General features: G+C 51.7%; 7 protein-coding genes across 7 annotated transcripts, besides 1 other annotated feature; 5 read left to right on the top strand and 2 right to left on the bottom strand.

Moving 5' to 3' along the window:
- Positions 1 to 22,422: part of a sequence feature (contig 1.107 303..444822(-1)) that runs on past both edges of the window.
- Positions 373 to 1,816, top strand: ANIA_06321 (protein CYP656A1; the record flags this gene model as incomplete). The annotated part of the gene is made up of 4 exons (XM_050611298.1): positions 373 to 809; positions 926 to 1,269; positions 1,338 to 1,557; positions 1,585 to 1,816. 4 exons carry the CDS (start codon positions 373 to 375, stop codon positions 1,814 to 1,816), a joined length of 1,233 nt encoding a protein of 410 aa, XP_050466940.1.
- Positions 3,270 to 5,078, top strand: ANIA_06322 (Zn(II)2Cys6 transcription factor; the record flags this gene model as incomplete). Its single annotated transcript, XM_050611292.1, has 4 exons — positions 3,270 to 3,386; positions 3,450 to 3,995; positions 4,060 to 4,203; positions 4,257 to 5,078. Exons 1-4 carry the CDS (start codon positions 3,327 to 3,329, stop codon positions 5,076 to 5,078), a joined length of 1,572 nt encoding a protein of 523 aa, XP_050466939.1. The 5' UTR covers positions 3,270 to 3,326.
- ANIA_06323 (protein nudM) lies at positions 5,644 to 9,715 on the bottom strand (the record flags this gene model as incomplete). The annotated part of the gene is made up of 2 exons (XM_658835.1): positions 5,644 to 9,231; positions 9,500 to 9,715. 2 exons carry the CDS (start codon positions 9,713 to 9,715, stop codon positions 5,644 to 5,646), a joined length of 3,804 nt encoding a protein of 1,267 aa, XP_663927.1.
- Positions 10,497 to 12,356, top strand: ANIA_06324 (protein amyE; the record flags this gene model as incomplete). The annotated part of the gene is made up of 4 exons (XM_658836.1): positions 10,497 to 10,595; positions 10,655 to 11,551; positions 11,611 to 11,662; positions 11,725 to 12,356. 4 exons carry the CDS (start codon positions 10,497 to 10,499, stop codon positions 12,354 to 12,356), a joined length of 1,680 nt encoding a protein of 559 aa, XP_663928.1.
- Positions 12,420 to 13,525, bottom strand: ANIA_06325 (putative pyrimidine 5'-nucleotidase; the record flags this gene model as incomplete). Its single annotated transcript, XM_658837.2, has 3 exons — positions 12,420 to 12,751; positions 12,811 to 13,273; positions 13,481 to 13,525. The coding sequence occupies 3 exons, from the start codon at positions 13,523 to 13,525 to the stop codon at positions 12,588 to 12,590; spliced, it is 672 nt and encodes a 223-aa protein (XP_663929.1). The 3' UTR covers positions 12,420 to 12,587.
- On the top strand, positions 14,120 to 16,568 carry ANIA_10799 (uncharacterized protein; the record flags this gene model as incomplete). Its single annotated transcript, XM_050611278.1, has 1 exon — positions 14,120 to 16,568. The coding sequence occupies one exon, from the start codon at positions 14,120 to 14,122 to the stop codon at positions 16,526 to 16,528; it is 2,409 nt and encodes an 802-aa protein (XP_050466938.1). The 3' UTR covers positions 16,529 to 16,568.
- On the top strand, positions 18,539 to 21,953 carry ANIA_10807 (KH domain protein; the record flags this gene model as incomplete). The annotated part of the gene is made up of 5 exons (XM_050611276.1): positions 18,539 to 19,066; positions 19,157 to 19,438; positions 19,490 to 19,951; positions 20,000 to 20,324; positions 20,377 to 21,953. 5 exons carry the CDS (start codon positions 18,539 to 18,541, stop codon positions 21,789 to 21,791), a joined length of 3,012 nt encoding a protein of 1,003 aa, XP_050466937.1. The 3' UTR covers positions 21,792 to 21,953.

Raw genomic sequence — 22,422 nt, 5'->3', positions numbered from 1 at the left:
ACTCCGCGAATTTCAACGCGAAGGATAGTTTTGACATAAGATAGGCACTCCTAGAATCAGGTTGATAGAGAGGGAGAAAGAAGAAGGAGAGAAGAGAAGGGAGAACGAGGAGAGTCAGTCACTATGTGCCACGGGATCCTATACCTCTGCGCCTTTTCCGCCCCCGTGGCGATCACCATCACAATCCACAAATCTCGCAGCAGCCATCTCAGCCCATCGGTACCGCAAAGCCCACAGCCTCTTCCTTGCGCGGCCTCTCCGGCAAAGCGAGAGAGTCCTCGGCCTCGCCCTCTTCAAGCGCATGCAGCAGAATGCTCGCAACGGGATCACTCTCCATAGCCACCATGAAATCACAGGGCCAACGGCCCAACCATGTCTGCGGTCCTCTTAGGTAAACGCTATGTATCCACTCCTGACCCGGAGAATATCAAGGCGGTACTAGCAACAAAGTTCGTTGACTTCGACCTGGGCGAGAGGAACGCGGCGTTCAGGCCGCTATTGGAGACGGGAGTTTTCACTCAGGACGGAAGGGAATGGGAAAGGAGCAGGGCGCTCCTCAGACCTATCTTCAACAGAGCGCAAGCATTACCTGACCTCTTGCTGATCGAAGAGCACGTTCAAAGTCGACTTTATCGGATTCCCAGAGGATATGACATAGTCAACCTCCAGCAGCTCGTTCGCGACTTGACTCTCGACAGCGCATTCATTCACTTCTTGGCCGGCCGGCCAAGATCGCAGGAAGCCGGCGAGGAGACTTCGACGCTGAACCGTTCAGTCACGCATTCGACGAGGCCCGGTCTTATCTCCAGGTCCGGGCGAATCTAGGTCCGTTTCGGGGACTCGTGAAGAATACCAAGTTTGTTGACGATGTAATTGTGCATGCGGCTGTTGACGAGTTCGTCTATGAGGCTCTGGAGCAACGTAGGAGTCCGGCTCATGAGAATAGAGGCAAGCTGGGGAGAGGGTGTGGGAATGAGAGCGAGAGCGAGGGCTGGTATGACCTTCTCTCTAAGGTAGCCGACACAGTCAGCGACGGCGTGCAGATTCGCAGCCAGCTGCTGCACGTGCTTTTGGCCGCGAGGGATACCACAGCAAGACTGTTGAGCAGTGTCTTCTATATGCTTGCACGGCATCCGAGCGTCTGGCGGAAACTGGAGAGGGAGGTGCTTGTAGAGTTTGGCCTTGCAACCCAGGGAGATGGGAAATGCCCATTACCGACATATACCCAGCTCCGCGAGATGAAGTATGTGCGGGCAGTGTTGAATGAAGGTATGCAGAACCCACCACGCCTTATCCCGTGACTTGTATTTGGTGCCTGGGCGGCTGGCTAACACAAGGATGCACACGCCCAACCTTCAGCCCTCCGCCTCCTCCCTCCAGTCCCTACGAACATCCGGTGCGCAACACAACACACATTCCTCCCGCGCGGCGGAGGCGTCGACGGATGCCAGCCTATATTCGTGGCCAAGAAGGCGATCGTGCATTATTCTACCGGACGATGCAAAGGTTTACGGAAATCTACGGGGACGACGCCGAGCAGTTTCGTCCAGAGCGGTGGTTGCAGCCTGCAGAGGGCAGCGGCAGGGTGCCGCTCCGTCGAGGTTGGGGATTCCTCCCCTTCAGCGGTGGCCCAAGGATCTGCCTAGGCCAGCAAAAGGCGCTGACGGAGGCTGTGTACGTGGTTGTGAGGATGGTGCAGACATTTTGCGACATCGAGGCCAGGGATGAGAGGCCATGGCGGGAGCAGATGGGGTTAGTGCTCAGTAGTTACTATGGAGTGAAGGTTGGGTTGAAGAGCCGGAATGGTGGAAGTTGAGGTACTGCAGATGACCTCAGTATATGCAGAGTGCCTAGGTAAGGGATAATATCGTTCAGAGTCTACGAGGGCACCACTTCTCCTTTCGTTCATTGCCGCTTTAGGGTGAGTCAGGATGCTCACCCCCAGGAGATCACTCACACATTCGAGGTAATAACCGTCCTAAGCGACTCACTCGCGTCGTCAACACCGACACTCAACCAAACTGCAAGGTACTCGTGTCCTGCCTTTGTTGGGCTGCTGAACAGCTAAAGCTTGATGACCTAAAGCTTGAAGATAGAATCTCTGCTTTCAGCTTCAATGGCTGAAATCTTGACAATAACCACGTTGAATCAATATCCTCTCTTCTGAATGTTGCTGACGTCTCTGATTTACTCTGGGGTTCTATCTAGTAACCGTTCTCAGAGTCCCGCCCATTGTCGGCGTGAGTTTTGCTTCCCTGATATGCTATCAATTGAGCGACTTCGACTATGTCAGAGCGTTTCTTCTGTCATATCTGATGCACTTATTAGCCGGCCCCTACTTTCGCACATACTGGGTTTCTCTCGTACAAACAAGGTCCAAATGCGCATGCCTGAACGCGGCCCAATATTGAACAACTGCTCACACCTACATAATAATGATGAGCTTGTGATGTCGCTGCAAAGAAAGTCTGGGATACTCTGGGATTCCTAGACTTTGAGACTGATGTCGACAGTGCGGATGTCATGTCGGCATCTGACACTCAACTTTCCCAGTATATCTCGGCCACTGTCAAGTGGATTTTCAAGGGCGCTTCCGTTCATACTTTTCTGCCGTACGAATCACAAGCGCTGTCCGATACTACGAAGCTTTAATTGTCCTGCTTGGTTGAGACCACGAAGCCCTCACGAACTATCGGGTGGCAATTTTAACGTACCGACTTGAATACGTCGGTGGAACGGACATTCTCCAGGAGAACTGGTTGGGAAGGGCTTTGGACCATTCTATAGGCCGTGAAACAAGGGGGTTCGAAGATGTATCTACACCTAAAGATGCTTCGCGATGGTTTCATCAAGCAGTTTGTGAAATTCAAGCGAGCTCTTCTCGCAGAGCAGTCCTACCTCTGCCTCAGTTAACGGTTGCATTTGGCTGCAGGTACCCCAGGTGTCTCCTTCTAAGAAGGTGCAGGAGCCTGCCTAGTGGCTCCTGCCTTCAGTATTTAGTGGCTGACACCACTGGTATAACGGCTGGGAATCTACACTCCACTGGTCAATGACAAAGCTTCTTAACCTCTTACATGTACTATGGACTAGGGAAGATACTGGTGCCTACTTGGAGTAGTCAGCAGAAAGGGTAGACCCGCCTAGGGCAAAGCAGGCACGCAGCCACCCTTCACCAGCTACCTGCACAGCCTCACCTAAGCCGCCTTATTCAGCTCTCTTCCCAATCTCTCACTTTCCATTATTCATCAATAGCGGACCATTCCACCATCTTCCATCCTCCATTGCCCATTGCTCGATTAGGATATCTCCTTTGCATCCCAGCTTCCATGGTGCATCGCGGCAAGCTCAGTGCTGCCTGCGGTCCGTGCCGAAGTCGTCGACTTAAGGTGGGTGGCGCTACCAATCGGCCACAATTGTGAGTTAGGTGAGTTCGTACTGACTCTAGATAGTGCGACCACAAAAGACCATCCTGCTCCCAGTGTATCCGGGCTAAGAGAGAATGTTCGGGCTACCGCGACATCTCCTCCAGGAGATTCTTCGACCAGACTGAGGAGGTGAAGAGGAAGAACTCGCCTTCCTTTTCGTCGTCTTCATCTCCGTCGACTGCGTCTGCACTCACTTCTTCCTCTCACAGCTCGCAATTGCCTCCACGGCAACAAATATCGAGCCCGTCCAATCCTTGCTTACAGCATCAGGTCTCCATCCCACTCAGAGACCAGGGTGCCGCCTTTGCGCTGTCGCGTTACCTCAACCGGTCGGTAGGAAACGGCCTACCGTCCATCCTGAACACTCCGTCTGCAAGAGCAGCTACTGCCAGCATCAATGCCGTGGGACTAGCGGCGCTGTCTAATATCCACCAGTCTCCGCAGCTGATGTTCACTGCACGTCAAGAATATGGTTCGGCTCTGGCGGAGACAAATGCTGCTCTAAGCGACCCAAGGCAGGCCACTTCAGACGCCAGTCTGATAGCAGTGACTTTTTTGGGCATTTTTGAGGTGAGTAAATGGCCGGGGTCCGTGGTTCAGTTCAACGAACCGGTGGGTTGACCATACCACATAGATCATGGTTTGTGACGGCACATCTCTGATGGGGAAATTCGTGAAGCATATGGACGGGTGCTCCAGAATCATCCAGCTGCGCGGCTCCCAGCAGCTCGAAGACCCCATCGGGGTGGGCTTGTTTACTCTATCTCGCAGGAACATTGTATGTATATCGTTGCTGGTCTCGAGTCAAGACCTCAACTAACTCAATAGCAGGTTCTTGGCAACTTCTGGCTGAAACGATCTACGCCTCCGTGGCTTGTGCAATGGTCCCATGAAGCCTTTCCTTACCGTCATGAAGGCGACGACATGGGAACGGACGATGCTCTTTTCCTGCTGATGTCACGGGTCGGTGATCTATGTGCTAGCTTGAAGAACGGTGTGCTTATAGAGCCGGCCAAGTTAGTGAAGAGGGCTTTAAAACTCGATGCTGAGCTTGCTGCCTGGGCAAAGTCCTTTAAGCTTACCCGCGACTACACCGTAGTCACCGTCCCGGAGCCTGTGGGTGAGATCACTGGCCATGGCAAGAATATTTCACCCTTTCGACACATCTACAGCAATCATTACCATATATATCCAGATACAGTAATCTCAGCGTGCTGGAACGATTACCGGTTCGTACACCTTCTTCTTTTAGGAGTTCTGGGCTGGATTGCTGGTCACCTTTCAGACAAAGAAGAGATCGATGCCACTCGCAGAAGCGAGTACCGAGAAACAGTTGGATACAGTACGATGCTCTCTCAGCAACTGAGCGACGATGTGTGCGCTAGCGTGCCCTATCATTTCGGGGCTACCGAGACATCCTTTCAAGAAGATTGGAGTAGTAGCCGGACTGGAGGCATGATTCGGTTATTATGGCCGCTTTTCCTTGCAGCTGAGCGAGATGCGGTGACACAGGAGACAAGAGACTGGATCGCGAATACGCTCTTCAAGATCGGGTATGGGGCTGGGATTCGCCAGGCGCTTGTCATGTCGAACCTCTTGCGCTCGGGGAGTCCTTTATCCTGGCTTCCTGAGCTTGCACGAATGGAGTCATAGTCAATGGGTACGGTGGACGGACTCGTGCAGTCATTTAAGCCCCCAAATGACGCAAGCTCATTTGAAGCTTGTCCTCTAACTCTGAGCTAACACTATCCACAACTTTACGCCTCGTTGCCTGGTTATATCCCTGCATCTTCTGTAGAATCCACATCGCAGCCTTGCGCGAGAGCATAGCGGTGGATCGAAAATCCTCACGGGTATTGTTGTCTGGATTCTCGGTCTACTGGACTTAGTCCTCGTTTCTCCCGTCTCAGTTACGACCTGCACGAAAATACCAACAGGGAAAACGGCCTCTCTTGGTCGTTGATTGCCCTTATTTCCTTGGTGTTAGGTCTATTTTGCCCTGGATTTGTAGTACTAGATGATTGAATAGTGTTTCACCTTTGGACTTTCTGGATTTGTCTACATGAGTAGGTAGACATGCGCGAAGTGAATAACATAGTGGCAAGGTATATCAAGTTTAATCTACACTGTGTAAATGGGTATAAGAACAATGTACAGTGTGCCATGTCCACACGAAACAACGAAAATAGATGGCTAAGCAGCCCATAGAAAAGGTCTGCTAAAAGGTCGGTTCAATAGCAGGCTCAACAGGCTGAACAGCATTTGCCTTGCGATCCGGTGGCATCCCAAGGATTTGCCACGCTCGTCCCATCATTCCGTATCCCATAGACGGATGCGAAGCATGTCCACGGCCCCCTGCACGTCCACCCCTCGCAGCCCTCTCCTGCTTCGCAGCGACAAGTCTATCCTGTTCGCGTTCGAGACCCACAACCTCATTCTTCCACTCAGCCCACCGTTCAAAGTTCTCGCGCTGCTGGAGGACCTGGTATTTGAGCTTTTCCTTAGACGTGCGCCAGCCGCTGGCGGTGCCAGAGTTAGGGCGGCTGGCCTTGAGGTCAGCAATACTAGACTCTTTAGTAAGTTTGAGAAGATGCGAGAGGACATCACGGCTTTCCGATGCGGTTTGCTGAATCTTTTCGCGCTGGGCTGGAGGGACAGGTTTCTTCGTAAGAGGTGCATCGAGCCAGGCGTAGAGTTCTGAGGAGCGTTGCACAGAGTACGGATCCAGGATTGTTTGGCGGCGGTTTTCCTCGCGGAGGAAGCGGACAGCGGACTGGAGGGATGCGATCTCTGCGCGGAGAGCTTCGTTTTCTTGCATAGCTGCTAGGGAGGCAGCATTGTCAACGACGGTGCCAGGGGATGCGGCGGCTCCAGCGGTTCCCGAAAGTCGTTTTACTCTGTCGAGTTGGGCTTTAATTTCGTCCCGTTCGGCCTCGAGATTTTGCAAGTCTTTGCGCTGGTTTTCCACTACAGCTTGGAGAGCAGATTCTTTTGTTGTCATTTCCTGAATCTTTGCTTCCAAGTCCCTTACAGCAGCCGCCTTCTTGCTTGCCTCACGCATGCGGGATTCGACGAGCTCTACCTTAATGGCTTGCTCCTCAATTGTTTTGTCTTTGACGCCCAGTGCCGTAGACGCCTCGTGGATCTCATTTTTAAGCCGGCGGATTTCTTCCTCGGCATCTGGAGAGTTTGCTTTGTTAGATTTGAGCTCTGCGGCTCGTGCAATCCAAGGCGAGGGACGCTTCTCGAATTCTGAAGTAATTGATAAGTCAGACGAAATAGAACCGAGTTCTTCGAGAGTGCCGCTCAGGCTGCGTAGCATGGTGAAAATGAGCGACATGCCATCGTTGTTCTCTGCGGCTTCTGACTGGTACAATGCAGATATTTGAGACATGTTCGTCAAAACCTCTTGCAAGGAAATGGGCTCCGCACGACTGTCATCGCTAATTAATTGCACAATATTCTCACCCATTTGTCGCGATAAGCTTGCAAGATCTTTGGCAGCATTCTCTGCTTGCTTGAAAGGACCACACGCATCATGAGAAAGAGCCAGGGACCTTGACCTTAAATCATCAACGGCACGGTTGATCTTCACTGTAGCAACTTTCAAGCTGCGAGCCTGAGAGATAAAGCCCTCCATCTTGTTAAACAAAAACGAGGCTTCTTCATCGCCTTCCTCGGCTTTCGGAAGTTTCGACTGCAGTAATGAGAGCAATCGCGACATTGAGGACACTGAATTCTCAATGTATGACTGGGTCAATGTCGTGCTCATACAGAGTTCATCAGCAAATGTCTCCAAGGAAGTTGGGAGAAGTGTCTCTGCCAGATGCGAAAGTAGAGCAATGGATCTCTGTAATTCCACCGCACACTTTTTCATGTTTATCTCGTTCTTCTTTAGGCCTTCGAGCCAGAAATTCAACGTACGTTCAACCGGTTCCAGTTCGTAGAAAGCACCTTGGATATCGGAAAAGCTCTCAGCAGAACAATTTGCGATGTAACTCCCAAATCGACCGCAGATAGAGTCTATCCAGAGAAGCTTCTCTAAGACATCAGGCGCGTTAAAGATGTCCTCCAAAGCAGGAGGGACAGACGCTTGCTCAGATATCATTCCCTCGATAGTGCTACCCATTAATGACGCCTTCGACCTGACTCGCCTAAAGCGCAATAGTGCGAGGACAGAATTCCGTTCATTCTCATAGTATTCCGGTAAATACAGCTTCACAATCGATAAGTGTTGAGAGTCTTCCTCGGCTTCTATGCGTTTGAGCTCGATGTCGATCGTTTTTGTCTGGGCTTTTGCGACTGACGACTGCAGTTTGAGGTTCAGATCCATCATCGCTCTAGAACGTGCTGTAAGGTCGGTGGCCTCTGCCTCCGTTATTTGTTGCGACGCCCGCATATCCTCCAAATCTGCCTGCAGATTAGAAACAAGCTCTCGAAAACGCGTCAGTGTGTATTCTAGATCTTCAATCACTTCATCCTGCTGCGAAATCTTGTGCACCTGATCGTTATAGAGCGTTTCCCGATACTCGATCTCCTCTTGCAATTGCTTCTCCGTCTCAACATGATTCCACTCGAGCTCGTCATTAATCTCCTTCAGCACTTCCAGGTCAGAAATATCCGCTTTGAGCTGGGCAATTTGTTGCTCTAGATCAGCGTTTTTCTCGACCATTTCCTCCACCAACTGCTCGTTACCCTCAACCGTCTCCAATCGTTCTCTGACCTCTTGCAGGTTACTCTCCGACTTCATTAGTTTCTCTTTGGTAGCCTCATATTTCGACCTGATAGCAGCGTAATCTTCGAGATCTTGCTGAAGTTCCTTGATCTGATCCTTCAGCTCCGCTTCTTGCTGCTGGGTCATATCACGGAGGCGAATCAGTGCTTCACGTAGTCGTTCGTTTGTCTTCTCCATCTGCAACCATCCATGGCTGGATTTCTCCTCTGGGCTCATGGTCTGCCCGAATTCCTCGTTCTCCTCCCTCAGCACTTCTACTTCCAGCTCGAGCTCCTCCACTCTCAGCTTCAGAGTCTCACATTCAAGCTTATGCGCATCAGCCATCTCTACCGCCATTTCGCGGTCCAAACTCGCAATTTCCATTAGCGACTCATGTTCTGCTATCAGTTTCTCGAGCTCCTCCACTCTCGCTTCAGCCTCTTTAAGCTTTGCTTCCAACTCGGCCAAGTTACGCTCGTGCGGCTTGTATTTCACTTGCAGTGTATGGATGATTCCTCTCAGTTTATCACGATCGGCCTGCAAGGCCTCCATGTCCTTTAACTTCTCTCGGTCTTCAACCCGCTTCTTTTCCATCACTTTCAGCTTGGTCCTCAATTCGTCAAGCTCCCTGTTTATTGCCATGTTCTGAGACTGTCGTGGCGATGCAGATTGTCCCGACAATAGACGCGAGGAGCTAGTCCGTGCTGGATGTGCAGGCTGCGGTCCAAGATCCTCCTCAATGTCACCTTCAACATCATTGGAAAGGGTTTCGGAACCCTCTGTTGCAGGGCTTGGTTCTTCAGATGTTCTTGTCGTAGGTGTTGGTCGCAGGGTCGGCCGCTTGGACAAGCCTGAGGATGTCGTTCCCGCAGTTCCCTGTAAACTCTGTCTATTTGTCTTGTTTCCTGGTCCCGACAAGGATGTACGAGCCGCTCGAGATGTGGTAGATTGTGTAGGAGGGCCCATGGAGGGCTTCGTGGTAGTAGGCCGAGGTTTTGGTGCGGCTACAGAGGGTCGTGAAGAGCCGCTGATAGAAGGTCGGCTGGCAGGCGTTGCGGACGTCAACTGTTTTGTAGGCGATTTGGAAGGCGTCTGTATGAAAGAGAATCAGCGACGCTGAGATAAACCGGCTGTGGAAGCTTACCTTCAGAGACAGCCGTTGTGCTGGGCCTTTCGAAGCAGGCGTCGGGCTGGAACTAGCGCTGTTTCGTTTAGGATTCATGGATGATATAGAGCCCGGTCTTTTCAGTCCCGGCGCTCCAGTTATACCGCTCTGAGCTCGACTTCTACTTTGGGAAGGCGCGTTGCCTGCTGATTGTTTGGCTGCTGGTTTGGCTGTGCGGACGGGGCGTTCAATGACGGAGGCGACGGCGGTTGGGCGAACAAACATGCCGAAGCCTGGTTCGCAGTCGAAATACCGTTCACCTTGGACGGAGCCATCGTTCTTGCCGGTGTCGTCGGTCAATTCAACCCCAATCCACTCGCCGTCGGCGAAGCTCGTAGCTCCTATGAACCGGACGGTGGCCTGCCGACCATCCGTAAGAGCAATAACACTGCCGATGGTAAGCTCGGCCATGTTGATCATGAACTGGAGCTCCTGCAATGACTCAGAAGGAGAACTCCAGGCTGTAAGGAGAGGCGGGGACGGCCGTTGTGTTTGGAATGTTGTTATTGACCGCGCCAGGGGAACTCTCCCGGGTTTGTTGCTGCCTCAGAAATAAGGCCTCAAATCTGGTGCCTGACGTATACCTCAGGCTATAGATCACGACCATGACTTACCTCCCTTCTTGACGTCCCTGGCAATTGGTTCCGTTTATCCCTTCGCCCCTGGACGTCGGATGTCCCTTTGCTCACCTTGAATAGCAAAATCCCGCACCGATCGAAAATCTCCCCGGTTCATGAGAGGCAGAGAGCCCTTCAAACCCCCTTGCGTTGACTGTTCCCAAGCTTCAACGAAGCTATGCCCACTATGCATCAGATAGCCAAACCTTCTGGAGGCTGGTCTTGTGGGGGTGTCAGTCTGTGAAAGGAGCTTTCTCCTGGGTTACCCCTCGTGCTCATAACCCTTCGACCTATGGCCAGGTTAATGGCCAGTTTCACAGGCAAAGGACGTGCCTGGTTTGCCCTCGCAATGGCGTTAGCCATGAGCTCAGCATAGGGTGACTCTAAGGTATAAAAGGACGATGTTTTCGAATACTTTACGATGCTCATCAGATATCTTTGTTTATATACATTGTTGCATTGTCCGGAGGACAGAGTACATCACGAATATATATATCGGCTATAATCCCTATCCGATCCTTATCCACAGCAACCTACCTTTCTAAGGTCCAAGAAAGGATTCATATAAGACGAGTATGCGGCGCCTCACATGTTTAAGTGCTTTCTTTCTAGCCTCAGCTAGTGTGGCTGTCGCGTCCCCTTCAGCCGAGCAATGGGCCGAGAGGTCGATCTATGTATGTCCCTTTACAGCACCAGCACCAGCACCAGCAACCAACGCTAATATTCATGACAGCAAGTGATGACAGACCGGTTCGCCAGGCCTGCAGGCTCTCCTGGCGACAAGCCGTGCGACCCTTACAGATATTGTGGTGGCTCATGGACCGGGGTTATTGACAAGTTGGACTACATCCAAGACCTCGGATTCACTGCAGTCCAAATATCGCCAGTGGTTGAGAACATCCCAGATAATACCGTATACGGAGAGGCATACCATGGCTACTGGCCCCAGAACATGTACGCTTTGAACGAGCATTTTGGGACCGCAGATGAACTCCGAAAACTGTCCAAAGAGCTTCACAAGCGCGGCATGTATTTGATGGTTGACGTTGTGATCAACGACATGGCGCAAGCTGTGAACAGTTCATTAGACAGTGGCTCAAACATCAACTGGTCACGTCTGATTCCTTTCAATGACAAGAAATACTACCACCCTTTCTGCAGAATCGAAGACTGGAACAACCCCGACGAGTCCAAGAACTGCTGGTTCAGTACGGAAGTAGTTGCCCTTCCGGATCTCAAGACCGAGGACGAAAGTGTCGTCTCCATGATTGAAATCTGGGTAAAGGGACTGGTGGGCAACTACTCAATTGACGGTCTGCGCGTGGACGCTACCAAGCATATGGACGAAGCCTACCTGACCAGTTTCAGCGAAGCGGCTGGCGTGTTCACGATGGGGGAAGTCTACACCGAGGATACAGACGCCGTCTGTAAATATGAGGAGGTTTTATCGGGTCTCCTGAATTACCCCATGTATCGGCCGATGGTCCAGGCTTTCACTGCGGGAAACATGCCCGGTCTTGCTGAAAACGTCCGGGCTGTTAACAGCAAATGCAAGGATTTTACTCGGCTGGCTACGTTTACTGAAAACCATGATACTCCCCGGTTTGCGTCTCTGATCAATGATACGACTGTATGCTCCCCATAATCTTAGAACCTGCTGCATACTTCTACTGACCACGATCTGTACAGTTAGCCAGAAATGCAATGGCTTTCAATATTTTATCCGACGGCATCCCAGTTGGTAAGCAAGCCTTAACTTACACGTCTTTTTCTCAGATCAGATCTGACCAGACGTACCTGCAGTCTACCAAGGCCAGGAACAACATATGAAAGGACCATACGCCCCCTACAACCGCGAACCACTCTGGAAAACGTCTTACAATACAAACGGCTCTCTCTACAAGACAACATCAACACTCAACAAACTTCGCAACCACGCAATTCGCCTCGACAAGCACTACGTATCCAGCCACAGCGAAGAGCTCTACCTGGATGGTTCCACATATGTCACGCGCAAGGGCTCAGAAGGCTCTCAGATTGTCTCTGTTTTCTCGAATCAAGGGTCTCAAGGCGGACCGTATAATCTTAGAATACCTAGGGCGTATAAGCCTGGGACTGAGGTCATCGAGGTACTAAGTTGCAAGAGAGTGACTGCGGATAACGAAGGGCAGCTTGTTGCCAAAATGGACAAGGGGGAACCGAAGGCTTTTTTTCCTGTTAAGAAGATGAATGGATCGGGGCTTTGTGGCTTTAAAGGAAGGAGGGGGAGAAAGGGGGCCATCTGTTCGAGTGCTGGGAAGGGGAATGGGACAAGGAAGAATGACACCGTCAACGAGGGTACTGTTGAGCAGACGTCTGCTGGGAATGGTGCTTCGGTGACTATTCCTATGGTTCTTCTAAGTATATGCGTCGGACTAGCGGGTTTGTTTCTTTGATATGTTGTATTTACCAACTTTCTGTCTTATTATGATAGCTGGTCTGTCACACAGTTCGATTATGTAATAATTTAGATCAATGATTCGATTCATGACATGTTCTATAAGCTATTACCATTGTACCCATGACAATATGTTCTGTAGAATTTAGAAATGTAAAAACGTAAGCACCCATCATATCATCAATCATTGCAGCGCCCAGAGCTAGTATATCTATATCCAACAACCCGTCTATGACTTCTTGAATAACTGAGGAAAGCATGTCCGCAGCTCCTCCAAGCTTCGAATCTGGAACTGCGAAGCCGGAGTCTCAGGGACAGGAAGTCCCGGCTCTACAAGGTGCGCCACCTGCCACCCGCGAGCCGCGGCAGCCTTGCAATTCAGGCCGGAGTCATCTTCGCATCCGTCAGCATCTAGTCCACCCCAACCCTCCACAGTGAGAAGAAAGACATACCAACAAAATAACACTGACTCTTATCCGTAGCGCCGGCGTCCTTCTCCGCCTTATCATACATCAACTGGGACGGCTTACAAATAAGCGGCGGATTCGCGTAGTCGCAGTATGTGATGCCCTCGAACAGATCGTCTACCTGAAGCAGCTTCACAACCCGCTTGCCGTGGTTCACGTATGCGTTTGTCAGAAGCCAAAGCTTTACTTTGTCCCGGTCGATATCTTCTAGGAGCTGGCGCAGCTTCGGGTCCGGCTTGAGGATGTTGTCTAGTGGGAGGGCGTCATCGACAAGGCGGTTGAATTCGAGCGGGTCAATCTTGTGGTGGCGCGTAAGGCCCTCTATGGCGAGACCGTACTCTTTGTAGTATTTCATATGAAGCATGTGGGCGTCTTCAGAGTTGAGGGAGAGATGGTGCACGAAGAATCTATCTGCGCGAGAAGGTGTTAGAGGGTTGACTCCAGACTTCTGTACGACTTGAAGAGTTGCACGTACGAATAAGCTTTTGCATCTCATCGTGAATGTTGTTTTCTGCGCCAAATCTCGGGTTAGCAGGCAATCCAACGCATCGTTACCAGGCGCGGGGTCGGAAAGGGGAGTTCGAACTTCTTGAGTAAAGCTGGATTGAGCACTTGTCAGCAGCGGACGAGTTAATTCTGGAATCTGTGTACGCACACAATTGTCTATATCAAAGAAGAAGACTGGACGAGTGTCCGTCATTGTGCTGAAACTGTTGACTCTATTTGACGCAAGTACTGATCTCCGGTTGCGAGAGGGAATGCGGGTTGAGAGTGAGCAATATGCGGGGGGTAGTTTGTATGCGCGGAATACGGGAATGGAGTTGGCGAAGCGGAGAGGCGCAGTAAAACTCATCTTCTACTGCCTTATGAGTCACAGTCCGCTTACCAATGTCTATATGAGCGGCCTTTACCAATTTTGTATACAACCCTTTGGTAAACTCGCTACAGTGTCGGAATCCTTGAAATGCAGCTCATGGAAGCGGCAAAAAGGGTTTAGCGTCATTTGCGGCCAAGAATCTGGGCAGGTGATCGGTTTTCCAGTCGCCAAGCGACCCGAAGCTACACTGCGCCGACTACAACTCTCGAGTTTTATCCAGCTCAGTTCGGTTCAGCTTAACTTCAGCCTACTCGCGTCTCAGTGACTGGTTGATCCCTAAAGACACCTGGCAAGGGCCAAAGGGACAGGAGAATTCTGAAGTCTGAACTCGAAGAGGGCTAGCAAGAGTGCTAATTGACTGTCTGGATTTGTGCAGGTGCAGGGATACAGTATTCATTTTTTACCAGCTCCTAGAACATGGCAGCAACCCAGCTTCCGGCGAGGAGCGCTGGACACAAACTTTCAACAGCGGAGGAGATCAAGGAGTATGAGAAGATTCTAAAGATAAGCGAGGATATCTTTTCTGGGACTCACCCTAGGTTGAAGGTTCCGCAGCAATTTGTCCGCAAAGGCGTGTCTCGCAACCCGCCTGCGCCAACAACGCCTCAAAATAAGGCGGACAAGAAGGAGGTTTCGCCTTCCAAGGCTGCGTCTCACCATATTGCGTCTACAGTGAAGCCTGTCGGCTCCCCGAGAACAAATTTCACAAATGGCCCCTCGAATACAACGGCCTCCCGTATCCTTCCCAATCCTGCCTCGGAAATTGATCCGATCTTCCTGGAAAAGTCAGAAGACTTAGTGAGGGCAGAGCTGCAACTGCAGAGACAAAGAGTTGAAAGGGAGATACGGGAACAAGTTGAGCTGAAGAGACAGGAGTCAAAACAGAAAGTATCCATACAGGACGCGACCCCTGATTTTGACGTCTCTGAAGTTCTCACACGGGCGCATGAAATAGTCAAACCCTCCCCAGCACCTGAGACTGCAGCGCCTAGTGACTCTATTGACGAGAACTCCTTCTACTCTAGCAGGGCCCCAGACTCCCCGCAGCACGGTGACCATAAGTCGTCTTCGGCGTCATCGTCTGTACCTGGGGAGCTTGGCACTGGGGCCATCGGAAGAAGATACTCAGATGAGTTGCATCGGCTTGAAGCCCTCAACCGTCCCGACTCGGATCAGTCAATGCAAGATACTTACTCCATTGCAGAGCCCCGACCTTCGTCTCAAAGGCAGCCGCACTACTCGGAAACGTACAGGACACACATGCGCCAACCGGCTGAGCCGTCGGATGAACCTGAATACTCCCCTCCAGCTCCTGGAGTGGCGCCAATGGAAAGGGTAGAGACTTACGAACCCCCAAGAGCCGTTCCGAACGGCCCTAAACGCCAGGTAGTTGATCCACGAGACCGGTACGATAGACGGTCGATCTCTCCGGCAGATGGAGTACGAGTTGTACGGAATCATATCACATCCCCCGCAGCTCCCCAGCCGTCTAGGGTCTCCCCTCTCGCCATTGCCAAGGTTCCATCTGTTAACCAGCATCATGAATCGCGCTCAGAGTATGAGCCAGAGCGCCGGGGCAGCCCTGAGGTGCCCGCTCAACTTCCAGTCCCTAGAAAGCGTAGGCGATTACATGATGACAGGCCGGTGTATAAAACTCAAGGTGGTGGTTCGGTTAAACCCTTCATCAAAGAGGAGCCTGTTTCCCCTCCTCCTTTTGCAGATACGCCACCTCTTTACCGACCACGTGCTCAGGAAGGGCCTGTTTACATTGATGTCCCTTCACCCCGCTATACGCCAGTGGTTGACCGACGGGAGCCGGCGTTAAGAACTTCAGGATATGGAATGGAACCTTACGATGAGGCTCTTGGCGATCAGGTGATACCCCGTACAGCTTCACGGCTGGCTGCTCAGCGGCCAATGCGGGATGACCAGGACCTGAGAAGAGTGGCGAGTTTGCACCAGGCGCGAAAGCCTGAATGGGGGCGCGAATATGCTGAGCCACAGGGCCCTCACCCTGCTCGGAACGGGCCGTATACGATTGTTGAGCGCCTACCGCAACAGGACGGCGCACGATATTATGATGAGCTTGCGCCAAGGCGTTATGCATCACCTCTTCCGCCACAGTATCCCGAATCTTACTATAACGATTACGTTGTGCAGTCACCTCCGCGACGAATCGTTATAGACGAGCATGGTAATCAGTATTACGAAACTATCCCCGCACCGAAAATGTCGGCGATGCCACCGCCGGCTACTCGGATTCCGAGGGCCGATTTATACGAGGCCCCTCCGCCGATGCGCCAGGCTAGCGTCCGGGCCGCATCGGTTGTTGAAGACCCTTACAGTGGTCGAAGATTCGTGCAGGAACTGCCCCAGGGTTACCGTCGGGTGACAGACTATGCTCGACCGCCACCGACTGACCGACGCCCTTACGCGGCGCCCTTTGAGGTGCGGGAGCCGTACCCGCGTAGTAGCAGCGTGCAGGTTCACGACTATGCAGCCCGGCCGAGTCATTACGCGGAAGAAGCCGAACTTCCCCGAGAAAGAGTAGTACGAATCCCAAGTGTCCGACCGCCGACAACCAGATACCAGGAGCCCCGCGAAGTGATACAGCGCGTGGAAAGTGTCCATCCCGGTGGTCGCGACACGAGCGTATACGTTGACGACGAGATGCGACGGCCAAGGGAGTACATTGAGCGACCGGTTCAATACGTAGCCGCACGGCCTATGGCCCGTGAGAACCGGTATTACGAGAACGGCGAGCCCGAGCGAGTGGTGCTCGACGGGCCGAGGGATGTAATCCACCGAGTTCCTCAGCGGTACTGAGCGGTATTGAGCGGTAGATTTGTTTTAAAGGATGATGATTTACAGTGCTTTTCTAGCGGTCTTGTACAATTGCATCCAAAACGCATCAAGGCAGTATTAAAGCAGCATTAAAGCAGTAACAAAAGCAATGGTGCCAAGCAATGGTGCCACAGTGACTAGGGAACAGGCGTTCAAAAGCGACTCAGATGACACTTTTCGAAGCAATAGATTTAGTACGGTCTTTACTTAACACTTAATTAACACTTCAATTAACACTTCAATTAACACGTGAAATCTTCAGTCATACCAGCTTTCCCTTCACGTATTCAGCTATAGTCCCGCCGACGTCATCTTCTGGGCAGGAAGCCCAGGTGCCTAGGTGGGTCAGAAGTCGCCGCCAGGATGACTGTGATGCTGGACGCAGGTTCATAGGCCGGGAAATTAAGTATGCAGTCGATGTGCTCTGCAAGGTTAAGAATATGAGCTTGCACCAGGTGGCGCGCCGCTTAGTTGTCTGCCAAAACGAAGCTTAAATACTCCGGACTCTGGCTGTTGTTCCGTCTACTGCCAACTTGACCGGCGTTGATCTGACCATCACTGGACGAGAGGGTTGATCCACCCTGTCATACCGACGACCTCTGCAAACCTTGTTGACAGTTGTCTACCTGCTTCTCGAAAATACTACTACCACTGCCAGTACTACCACCACCAGTGCTACCAGTCTACCAGTACTACCAGTAATATAATGCTACTTAATAACAAATCATTAGCTCTCCGTTATACTCCGTATGTCCCGCTGCGAATCAGCATACGGTGCCCTCACGCAGCCGAACCGGCTGCAGACCGAACTGCTGTTAATGCGAGTCCAGACCAGGCTCGACAGTGGCACGTGACTTGTTCCCTCGCTTGTTCTCGAAAGGGAATCAATAGTGGACCGTGCTGAACCGGATTGCGATGATGACGAGGATCTTCAGGTATGCTTGGAATGCATGGACTCGTTCCATACCACTGCTAAAGTTCTGAATTATCAACTGGCCTAGCGAAGCAATAATACGTAACTTGGAAGCAAACCCTGCCCAGCTGGAGCCTCGGCCAAATCAGCCCTGTCTTGACCTCCTGTATCCCTTGTTCGTAATGCGATCAGATCCTTCGAAGGGGAAGCAAAGCCATTGTGACTTGGACATCCAGCGCACCGAAGGGGGAGATTAATTCGAAAGTCACGATGGTCGTCGGCTCGTTGGCTCGTTGTAGGCTCGTAGACTTGTCGTAGGCTGGGCTGTGTGGACAATGTGATATGGGTGGGTTGAGACATCCGCAGTTCCCGCCGGTCAAGAAGCTAGATGATCACAACTGCTGAGCAGTGAACAGACATATGGAGTGACTGAATAGATCTTAGACCCAGCAGAAGAAAAAAGTACGTTTGGGTGATTATTTTACGTGGTTGACCGTCGTCGTCGTGGTCAGACTGCTGGATTCAGCCGCTGATTTTCCCTCCATCTCGATCCGTCTCGATCTGCTCCCACTCGGCCTCCTCGCTCTCGCTCACTCTGGCTGGTGGACGACTCTTCCTCACCTCTTACCTTCACCTTCACCTTCCACCTCACCAACGTCTCTCCATCCCACCACAGTCCTCCCCTTCTCCCGTGCCAGCTTTACTTCTTTTATCCTTTTCTTCCCCTTTCTTTTCTTCTCTGTTTCTTTTCCCTGCCTTCCTTTCCCTTCCTTTTTTCCCGCCTCCATTCCTCTTTCTGCCCTCCCATCCCTCGATACCCGTTTTAGGTTGCTGAGTTCATTCCGTCCATTCCCATCCCAACCCTCTCCTCCTGTGCGCCCATTCCTCTTCCATCGTCCATCCCTGTTGAGACCGGCGTCTTCACGGCCTGGGAAAACCACTTTCTTCTTCCGTTTTCCTCCTCTCTTCCTGGTTATCCTCCCACCCGGTCCGACGCTCGCCATATCCTCCGCCTGACTCCCATCGTCTCTCTCCCCTCGATTCGTTCAAGGGGTCAGAGATTCGATCCTGCTCCGATTATGCACAAGATCACCAATTTCACGGGCCAGGCCCGTCATGGTTGGGAGCGAATGACACCGACGTTTGGCATGTCGCGGCCTCATGCAGAGTTGGCTTCCCACTCGCTTCGACGGCCCCATGGCGCACCTCCGATGACTCCGCCGACCGGTATCGATCCTACCGTCAACCTCTCCTTCAATGTGCCGTTTTCCTCGACTCTCGCCGGTCCAGATGTGGATGATGTACTGCACGCGAGCCCCAAGGCTCTCCAGCGGTGGTCGTTTCCTGAGGGCACCCCCGAAGGCACGCCCATCCACCAGCTGCCCGTCCACACCAGCAACGTCGAAGCCCTACGGATACTGTGCCGTCAAATCACCGAAAGCAGCAATGGGAGGGTCGAGGCACTGGTCAGCTCGTCGGAGCCCAAGACCGTTCCGTCTCTACAACGTCGGCCGCAAAGATTGGCTACCAATGTCTGCATCACCGGTGACGGGGAGACTGTGCGAAAAATGCGAGCCAAAATCCTGAATGATACGCCTATCTTGCTGGTATGTAAATAATGTTTCGGGTCTTTTTACTTCCCGGCTTGCGGTGCCTCGATTTTTGTTCATGTCTCGCTAACGTTTTCGCTACTGCAGCGATGTGCGACCGTTGACGTTGATACGCATCTCATCACGGATAACCAGACCAAGGAGGTCCGACCGCCTGTCCTGGAGCACCTGGACACTTTAGCCGCCTATACTGGCACGGATATCTTTCTCCTCACTCCCAAGCTTCGTGATAACGATAGTGCCGTTGTCTCCTCGTATGGGTACGCCACAGACAATGGATTGGATCAACGTTTCCGGGTTTGCATCTATGGCGATATGGAGAGCACGGAACATGCCAAGACAAGGGTTCTGATCATGATCGATCAAATTGTGAGTTTGTTGTTCCTGCTTAGCTTACAAAATGTCTCTAACCGAGAAAAGCTCAAACGTCACGTCGATGCCGTGAAACTGGATCTCACCACCCACACTCTGGTCTGTGGTCGCACTCGCAAGAATATCAAGCTCATCGAAGCCGCCACTGGCACAGCCATCTATTTTCCTCCTCCGTTTCCGCGCATCTTCGGTTACATCCCCCCAGGCGCCCACCGTCGTAGTGAAGACGAAGTTTACATCACGGGCGAGACTCAGGAACAAATTGCTCGGGCTAAGCAGAAGCTGCATGAGCTGGTGATGGGTGTGAAAGTCTATGTCAAGGATGTGGTTGTCAACTCCAACAAAATCGACAACATCCTGCTTGACCGGTTGGACAAGGTCCGGAAGGTCATGGAAATGAATGGTTCCTACGTGCTTTTCCCGCAGTTGGGCAGCCAGCGAGGTATCGTACGTATTCAAGGGACTGATGTGCTGCACGTTGAGCGAACTGTTAGGGAGATCATGGCATTGGTACGGTTTCCAAAAAGAACTACTCTAGCACAGCTAACAATCCATTAGGCCGGCCAATTTTACAGTGCTTCGTGGTGGATTCTCGTGCCCGACCCGACCCCGGGTGCTGTTCGAACCCCCACTCATGCGGAAGTGCGGACAATGCTCTCCGACATCTGCACCAATTCCGGCGCTGAAGTTAGCTTCGACAACCTGAACTTCACCATTAACGGATCCGACGACGCTGTCAAGGCCGCTATGACGGTCATCAATCAGATCCCCTTCGTTCAGCGCAGCCAGTATCAGATGCGTGTAAAGATTGAGTTAGCGAACGAGCACAAGGAGTTCGTTAGCGGCAAGAAGAACGGCAAGATCAACAAGATCATGGGCCAAAGTGAGTGCTAGTGATAGGCAGCTGGAAAGAGGACATCGCTGACAGGTAATAGGCAACGTACAAATTATCTTTGATGGCTTCAACGAGTACAACTTCTACATTGATGTTTGTGGAAACCAGTTTGAGTCGACCAAGAGCGGTCTTGATCTTGTCGAGCAGGAAATGCCGGCGTCAATTTCCTTCCACGTCCCTGACCAATATCACAAGCGTATCATCGGTATTGGTGGACAACACATTCAGCGGATCATGAAGAAGTACTCTGTCTTTGTGAAGTTCTCTAATGCCATGGATCGCGGCGGTATGGGCAAAGACGACGATGATATTAAGGTTGACAATGTCATCTGCCGGACCCCTGCACGAAACGCGCAGAGTCTTGACTTGGTCAAACAGGAGATCATGGACATGGTCGAGAAAGTTGATGCCGAGTACGTTTCAGAGCGCGTGGTGATCAACCGACTGTATCACCGTGAACTGCTTGCCCGCATGCCGGAGATCGACGAACTCGAAAAGAAGTGGAACTGCAAGATCGAGTTTCCCAGCACAGAGCTTGCAAGCGATGTCGTTACAATTTCTGGTCCTGAGTATCAGGTCCCGCAAGCCGTCGACGCCTTGCTGGGAATGGTGCCTGAAAGCCATGAACTTCTGTTCCAGAGTTCACCGGAGCTGCGAGAATTTTTCAGAGGTGCAGATTTTCGCGAGGACGTTTGCGCCAAACTCAAGGATCAGTACGAGGTTGATACCACTGTGGATATCCCCGATGTGCAGGCTACTGAAAACGGATCGGATTCGCCCGCGTTTCCTCCTGAGGACCGCGTGATACTTGGGTACACGCGCAACAATGCTGGCGGTCTGAAAGACGCAATTGACTTCTTGATCTCTCGACTTGTCGCGCATGGACTCGATGCTACCACGGTTAAAGGGGCCATCCCGCGGCCCAAGTCTGACTCCTTCGAAGAGTCCTTACCGTTCTTTGACTCGAAGCTGTTGCAGCATGCTCCCACTCCGATCGCTACAGACTCTCCCACCCGGCCCAGTTTCACTGACGAGACGAGTGAGCGTGGGTCAATCTTCGAGCGACTCAGGAAACCCGGCAGCATCTCTTCGTTTTCTTCATTCATCGGCCGCAAGAACCATTCCGCCTCCCCGGCTTCATTCTTCAAGCACGCCTCCAGCAATGCATCAAAGGCATCTCTGGTTTCCATGGAATCCCGGGATAGCGGCTACCGCAACCCGTGGAATGACTCTGGTGTGAACCTCCCCGAGGATGACCTGCCCGCCCTCGGAAGTTCCCACAGCCACAGCAGTAGCAATGGCTGGCCCGCGCGCTTTGACACGAAATTTCCATTCGGTACCGCGCCGGGAGACATGACACCCAAGCATGAGCTCCGCGCATCTTTTGATAGTGGTCGTCCTAGCACTTCCAATTCTACTTCTGGATACCCGGCCCCTATTGGGCCACCGCGTTAAAATCAATGTCAATTTGCAGCAGTATACCCCAAGAGAAATTTCAGTTTCAAATTTTTGTTACCCTTTGCTATCACTACTGTTACGAGCGAATTATTGTTTCGGATTTTTTGTCTTGACGCAGTTTTTGAACTCACTCATATTGTTTTTTGATACCACGGAGAGTTATGCTCTGCTATTTCCTCATGTATAGCATGGCGTCGAAAGAAAGAAAACCGCAGACCGAATAAGGATTGCTAAGACTTGAATTGATTTGACTTGGAAGGTGAGGGCACTACCTCCTAGTGCCCTATGATCAGTTTCCAGGCCTACCGTCTGTTTGATTATCATGGTTATGACCTTCACTGTGAAACCGCATGGATGTCATGGTGTCGAGTATGCCTATCCCTTTCTCGAGCCGGCCAGTCAGTCAGCCAGATTATGTTAAAAGACATTCTATCCATACAATTGCGTCTTTATCTATCTCAGCTATGATACCAACTGAACCATGGAGTATCTTGGTGTTGATTTACCTAGTTTGCTTTGCTTTGCTTTGTTTCGAGTCTTGCCCTTGCCAACTTGGTTTCTCTCTGGCTTTTGGACATCTTACGTTCTAGTTATTTATATACTCCTGGGTGCACTTAAAGGTATTTCT

This window comes from Aspergillus nidulans, chromosome I (assembly GCF_000011425.1).
Source record: "Aspergillus nidulans FGSC A4 chromosome I".
Taxonomy (NCBI): Eukaryota; Fungi; Ascomycota; class Eurotiomycetes; order Eurotiales; family Aspergillaceae; genus Aspergillus; species Aspergillus nidulans.
The sequence above is the reverse complement of the archived record's forward strand: the minus strand, read 5'-3'. Positions and strand labels throughout refer to the sequence as shown.